Below are 7,148 nucleotides of genomic sequence, written 5' to 3' on the forward strand. Positions count from 1 at the left end.
AAGGCAGTGTTGCAGCCATTTAAGATTTGGTCTACTTTACCTTCACTGAGAAACACCATGCCAGTTTTTCCACAGCTGGAACCCTGAGACACTGCAAATAGTTCCATGAACTGTTGGTGTTAGCAGCTCAGCTGTGTACAATAGGCTCCATGGTTGGACCAATAGCTCCAAACTGTCCTGTAGTCAGATCTGTTCAGCCGTTTCCTGTGTTTTCCAGATTGAGGACCTCCAGATGAAGCTGCAGCACGCCGAGGCCGACCGCGAGCAGCTCCGAGCCGACCTGCTGCAGGAGCGGGAGGCCAGGGAGCACCTCGAGAGAGTGGTGAAGGAGCTACAGCAGCAACTCTGGCCCAAATCCAGCAGTGAGAAGGAGGGGACGCTTAAGGACATGCCAGCGGACAAGTAACCCAGCAGCTAATCCTCACCGTCCAAACCCGACATCACCATGATCCCCAACATCTTACACACAACTCAGACCATAAACATCCTCGAGAGTCCTGGGCCGGCCACACTGCACCACTGTCTCCCCCCATCACAGAAAAATAAAAGACTTGACCTCTGACCAGAGAGAAGAAAATCAAATAAGTGGTTTCCCTGGAGAATGACTGAGAGCAGTAAGGAGACATGTTGCTAAACCAAGCACTGACTTGCAACTTCCAAACTCACAGAACTGAAAACTGGATCACAGGACTGAAATAAAAACATGCCTGGATTTTCTCTGACAAGATAACGGTGAGAATTTGGGACAGATGTCTCTGATAATAAATGCTGAACGATGATGATATCGCAGCTAAACAGCAGTTGGGAGATGTTATAGTGGTGTGGCCACGAGGTCAGGGCTCACATTTAACACCCAAAAGTCTCCACCAATGTCCCTTTCCATGATGAAGATGGAGGATTTTGAACACATCATAAGCTATTTAAGAGACAACATAGCGATATGTAAAAAAAGTTTTCTCTGTGCTTTTGAACTTTGAAAATAAAAGATACAAATAAATTAGAAGAACAAAACAAGCAAATGAACTCTCCACAGTGCCACCGTGGCTTTGTTGGTTTTTCAGGAGGCCATTGCAGTCCACTCAGCGGAAACCATTGAGCTCGAAGTCCAAGCCACCTGTCTTTTCTTCCTGTTGTTGTTTTATATAATCATTTATTTCTCATTTCTAAACACAGTTGGTGGGCTTCAGTTGATCTTTTTTCTCTCTTTGGATTCGAAATTGGAAATAGAAACATGCTGTGTTAAAGTCACCTTTTTAGTGAGCTCTTGTTTGGGATGATACCCAACAATCAGCATCCCAATGTTGCTCACACACACACACACACACACACACACACACACACACACACACACATACAGGGGCTGCCATATGTTAAGCACTGGGGTCAAAACCCTGAAGTCTTTGTCTTCAAAAGATGAAATACTCCAGATGTGTCTGGCCTTGTTTGTTCACATCTTGTCACGTTTTGAGTGATGAAAGCAGGCATGTTTTTACTCCATGTATGAAATCACAGTGGGCTGGATGGGTCACCCTTGGCAAGAACCACAAAATGTTCATTTTAATTAAATTAAGGTATGTAAATATAAATATATGTTGTTTTTTTTTACTTTACAATAATGAATCGCACTTTGTCATAACAAGATACTGTTATAATGCATTGTACTCCCACTATTGTCTTCAATCTTACTTTGAAAACATCAACTTATACATGATTGCTACCATATAAATCCATTAAGCATTTTGTTGATATATGCATCTTGATAAATACTGTTGTTCTGTTTTCTTAAGACAAAGTATTGTAAATAAACAGAAAGAAAAAAAGGCTCCACCTGTTGCTTGCTGATGCACTCTGGGATTGTTAAAACATTTTGGGCAACACATTTTCCTGTTTTTGTAAAATAATTGACACAGAAGTCACCGGAGTACCTGGTTACTGTTCATAATCAATTTGACAAAACTTGGTCAACAACTTGCTTCAGTAATTGTTCCAGGAGCCTGAACAAACAGTCACATGTTTGAGGAATAAAATTCACTTTTATTCCAAAGGCAGAGGCCATGACCCTGCCATCACATAGTGGGTACAATGCTATCATAATGTACATTGTGTTAATGCTATTTTCCTTTGGTTGTTGATGTTGTTTTAAATGTGGAGATATTTTATTGCTTGTCTGTTATGTTCACTTTCTTCAATAGAAAACTCATTTTCTTTATGCATGAAAATTAAGATACATGAACTTTGCCATACATATAGTCAGTTATTGGGCATTGATACTGTACATGTAAGGGTTTTTATTGTGTTATGCAATATAAAGCAATTTGTCTTATTTAGAAGAGGTAAGAGAATCAAGAAAGCAACACACAGTATGTTGTTCCTAAGAAAAAAAAGACTTCATGCTGGCAAAAAACAAAACGCAGCAAAAAAAAAAAAAGAAGACAATTTTTGTAAATGCAATGCTGGACAACCTCAAGTGCCTGGAGGAGGCGAAAGGTTTCCAGAATAGGAAAACTGATGATGAAGCTGTTGGGGCTGGGCCTCTCATCAACTTCCTGTTTGCAGGTTTTAAATTTAAGGCACCTCCCACACTCAGCAGCGCTGATAAAAATAAATAAATAAATAAAAATATATATATATTTATATATACATATATGTATAAATATATATATACACACACACACACACATCAGTATTCCGAAAACCGACCAGTTTACAAACTTTTTTCTTTTTCAATGCAGAGAACAATTGAACAAATGCTAGATGCTTAAGGCTTTTGTTTCTAAATGAGTGTTTTTTTTCTTCATTTGATATCAACGATATGCATGTTCAAACAATTTTTATAGAAGACCTTGAAAAGCCACTTGCTTCGGCGAATTGTTACTTTGGGTTGTATATAAAGACTTAACCGTTTATTCCCGCTTTGTCGACTTGTCCTGAGGCAGACATGTCAAGGAGAATAAAGAGGGCATTATGGTAAATGCCCTTTTCTTATCTAACATTGCTGATGTTGCTCAGAGAACGACACTGTGTCTGCAGCTTTGGCAGACCTAAAATTGGTACATTTTGTAGTTGTTTTTACACTCAAAAGAGTTGATAGCCTATGTATACTTCACTTGACTCGTGGTTTTTCTACAAAAGAAAGGAGACAAAAACAACATTGGCTCTTCACTCTCCCACGCAAAACGAAAAAAGAAGCTGGTTGACAAAGTCTTGTTTTCTAAAGAAGAATCATTTTGCTAAATAATGGACAGTAAAGCAGCAATAACAGTCCATATTAAAAGACGAATACTAGCCTTGTGAAGATTTGAATAAGAATTTACAAATGTAAATATTTTTTTTCATTTACAATATTGTATAATATATGTACATGGTGTTTCCTTTTTCAAAAAGAAATCTTTTCTTACAATAGCCGTCTTGTTTTTGTTTTGTTTTTTTTAAATATGTGTTTTAAACAGTTAATGCAGTGCGTAAGAGACTATACCCTTCATAAACATGTTAATCCATTTCTTTTCTCTTTTTTTTACCGTAGAGTCTTTATATTGAATGACCTTTTTCACCAGTTCATATATATTTTTAACAGCGTGTTCAGTATCCGATAGCAGACCTGCAGTATGATGGGTCATACACACACACTGACTACTCCACCTTGCAGATTGTTTCCCCTTCATCCTCATGTATCTTTTTAGCCCTGTGCTGCTGCTAATACTATGTAAACCTTACAAGTCTAGAAATATTTTTATGTAAGAGGTAAACGTAAGCTTTCCCATTTATTAATGCCACATATACAGTATGAAACAAAGCTTGGCGTATTCATCTATCTCCCTTGTTTCCCTCATAGTTTCACGCCTTTTTCCTCATCCCTCCTACAACAAAACCCCTACCCTTCTCTCACGACACGGACTATAATGTAAAGTAAAGGACTTTATGAGATTATGTTTGAAAATAGCTATGCTTATATACTACAGTGACTGAATGTACAGTGTATAGATGCATTACCAGAAATAAAGTTGTTTGTCCAGATTGAATGACCCAGTTTCCTATTTTTGCAGTCTGTGTGTTAAACAATAGAATATTGCAGAGGAGTGTTATTCTTTTCTAATTAATCATATTAGTGAAAATTATACAAGTACACTAAAAATATTTGTTGTCCATGGAGGGGAGCTCATCCTGCTGTCAGGATTTCAAAATCAGCTGCAAGGCAATTTTACTTGTATAGCACAACAAGTAGCAACAATTAAAAACAAGTAGCAAGACATCAAATTAAATTATTAAAACAAGTTAAGAAATAGGAAAGTAAGCTAAAATAGAAAAGGTTTAAAAGAGACAAGAATAGAAATTAAAAGTCACAGTACAGTTCAAAGCCTTAAAATAGCTTCAGTGAAAAGCAGTGGCAAACCGAAAGGTCTTCAGTCTTGATTTAAAAGAGGTGAGAGTTGGAGCAGACCTCCAGTTTTCTGGGAGTTTGCTTCAGATATGTGACCCATAATAACTGAATGCTGCTTCTCCACCTTTAGTTCTGACTCCAGGGACTGAAAGCAGACCTGTACCCGACGACCTCAGAGGTCTGGATGGTTCATAACGTAGCAGCCTATCAGAAATGTGTTGTTGCCCGAAACCATTCAGTGGTTTATAAACCAACAGCAGGATTTTGAAATCTTTTATATGTGAGTGATGTAATCTATTTTTGCAGCAGCGTTCTGAATCAGCTGCAGAGACACACATCTCTTCTACAAGACTGGCTCTCAACCTAGTGAACAGGACCCTCTAGGTGTCACAAAAATCTAAGGAGGATGTCTGGGAACCACTGATCTACAGTTTGTATATAGATTACTAGCTGTGTGCAGTGGTGGACAGTAACAGAGTAAATTTACTTGAGTACTGTACTTAAGTACATATCCAGAGGATTTGTACTTTACTTGAGTATTAGATTTCTTTGGTACTTATTACTCTTACTTGAATACATTTCCAAGACAAATATTTTTACTTTTACTCGAGTTAATTTCTAGGAAGGCTGAAAAGTACTTGTTACTTTCAGGTCTGCTCTTTTTTTTTTTTTTATCTAAAATACTATTGGACACAAGCTGTGTTTGTCAAAGAAGTACCTATCACAGTGCACGCTCTCCACTGAGATCTACGTAAAAGCGGAAATACATCATCCCTCCCCATAAGGATACTGCGTTTGTCAACACAAAACCGCGACAATGGCTGCATCAGGAGAAGAAAGACAATCCGCAGAGTCTCAGTCTGAGTCTGATAATGATCCGGAGCAGGAACTTTCAGAAAATCCTTGGCCTTATCTGGACTCCATGTTTGAGTTTGACAGAGTAAAAAACGTGGACACAGACAAACAGACATATATTTTCAAATGTTTATTGTGTTTGCCGAAGAAAAACTACCTCTCTGCTCTCAACAACTCCACGTCCAACTTAAAGAAACACGTTGACGTAAGTTAACCAGACTTTCACCATGTTATTTTCTATTTGTCTCGGTCGATGTCATCATGTTGTGAGAATGTGAGTGTGTGTTGATCACAAAAGCTACATTTTGTAGGAAGTGGCGCTGTGTGTGTGTGTGTGCGTGTGCGTGCGTGTGTGTGTGTGTGTGTGTGTGTGTTGTGGTTTTATTTCATTCATTGAGTTTGTCTTGCTGAAAGCAGTATTGTTGTAAAGGTGGATTAATCCATGCAGAGCATTTGTAGTTCAAATATGATGGACAGTACATACAGTGTCAATGTTTTTCCTCTCTGGTGTTAACGTCTTTCCATACTACACACGGACAGACACAGGAAGACAGACATGGGGACATGGGGAGACAAGACAGACATGGGGAGACAGAGTTTGTTGTGCTCCTATATTGTACTGGTACATGTCCTTCCTGTAAAGTCAAGTGACTTCAACATTGAGTTATTGAAAGCAGAGATGTAGTTTTTTGTAAAGCAGCGATTCTCAACCAGTGGTCTGGGTACAACTTTGGTCTTTGAGGGGGGTTCCAGTTCCCAACTTAGCTAAATGATAGAGAGTTAGTTGGATGGTGCAGGTTCATTTGGTTACAGTTTTAATGATTGTTAATAAACATCTGCATCTGCAACATCTGCTGTCCTCCTGTGATCCCGTTCATTTGATTTGTTTTTATAGGTGTTTCTGCAGGCTTTATATAACATTGTGGTTCTAAAAGCAAGCACATCAGTGCAGGTGGTTTCAAAGAGTTAATTCTCAGAAACAAGAGTTAAAAGGTCCTTAAATTCATTTAGAAAAAATTATAGTAATTAATTGATGTGAAAAATAAGAAATGTACTCTTACTTTTACTTAAAGTAAATTTAAAAGCATGTACTTTTGGATACTTAAGTACCTTTAAAAGCAAGTACTTTTTTTACTCTTACTCGAGTAACATGTCGACTGAGCTACTTTTACTTGTAACGGAGTAAATTTTAACCAGTAGTATTTGTACTCTTACTCAAGTACTGGGGTCGAGTACTCTGTCCATCTCTGGATGTGTGCTACATTTTGTTTGAGATTTTTTGTGAATAAATAAATGGACAGACATTTCCATTTGATGTACTGAAACAAACAATTCAGCTTTATGACAAATTAAGACTAAAAAGCAACTTTTTTGCTCAAGTAGACAGGGCTGAATTTGAGCACATAAATGATGAAAAAAGGACAACAGGGCCGCATCATTGGTGAGCCGTCCCAGTGTGAACGGATAATCCGGAGGCGCGGAGCGAGGGCGTGTCTGTCGTGCAGTCTGATAACTACACAGGTCCTTCACTCAACTAAATACAGAGAAATGCCCCACAAAGCAACGTTACAGGACTGAACAAAAGTAACGTAGTAACTGTAACTGTCTTTGGCAACTTATATTAGGAAAACAAATACCACAGCTGTATGTGGAGAAGCGTCTGTCCTCCCGCCTGTCCTACTGACTTCCTCACATGTCTGCTCAAAAAACAGCGTTTGTCACCGGCAAAAAACTTTAACTCACCGAGTGTTTGTGATGAAAATAAATCACCGCGACCGTCAGCTCTTCAGACCGAGACTTCAGGGAACTTTCCCCCAGAAAACAGCCTCCGTCCCCGCATGACAGAGTCAGACAGCGTCCTGTTTACTGATGGTAATTATGTACAATTATGTAATTTAGCGCGAAAAACTGAACT

The 7,148-nt window shown here is 38.5% G+C and overlaps 1 protein-coding gene across 1 annotated transcript in view; it reads left to right on the forward strand.

Annotated features, from left to right (window-relative positions):
- Window positions 1–4,019, forward strand: part of skia (v-ski avian sarcoma viral oncogene homolog a) — a 100,624-nt gene extending 96,605 nt beyond the window's left edge. Inside the window, exon 7 of the mRNA XM_030422619.1 lies at window positions 218–4,019. Coding sequence (XP_030278479.1) covers window positions 218–406 — 189 coding nt within the window. The 3' untranslated portion in view covers window positions 407–4,019. The remainder of the gene's footprint in view (window positions 1–217) is intronic.
- The last annotated feature ends 3,129 nt before the right edge of the window (window positions 4,020–7,148 follow it).

This window comes from Sparus aurata, chromosome 7 (assembly GCF_900880675.1).
Source record: "Sparus aurata chromosome 7, fSpaAur1.1, whole genome shotgun sequence".
Classification (NCBI taxonomy): Eukaryota; Metazoa; Chordata; class Actinopteri; order Spariformes; family Sparidae; genus Sparus; species Sparus aurata.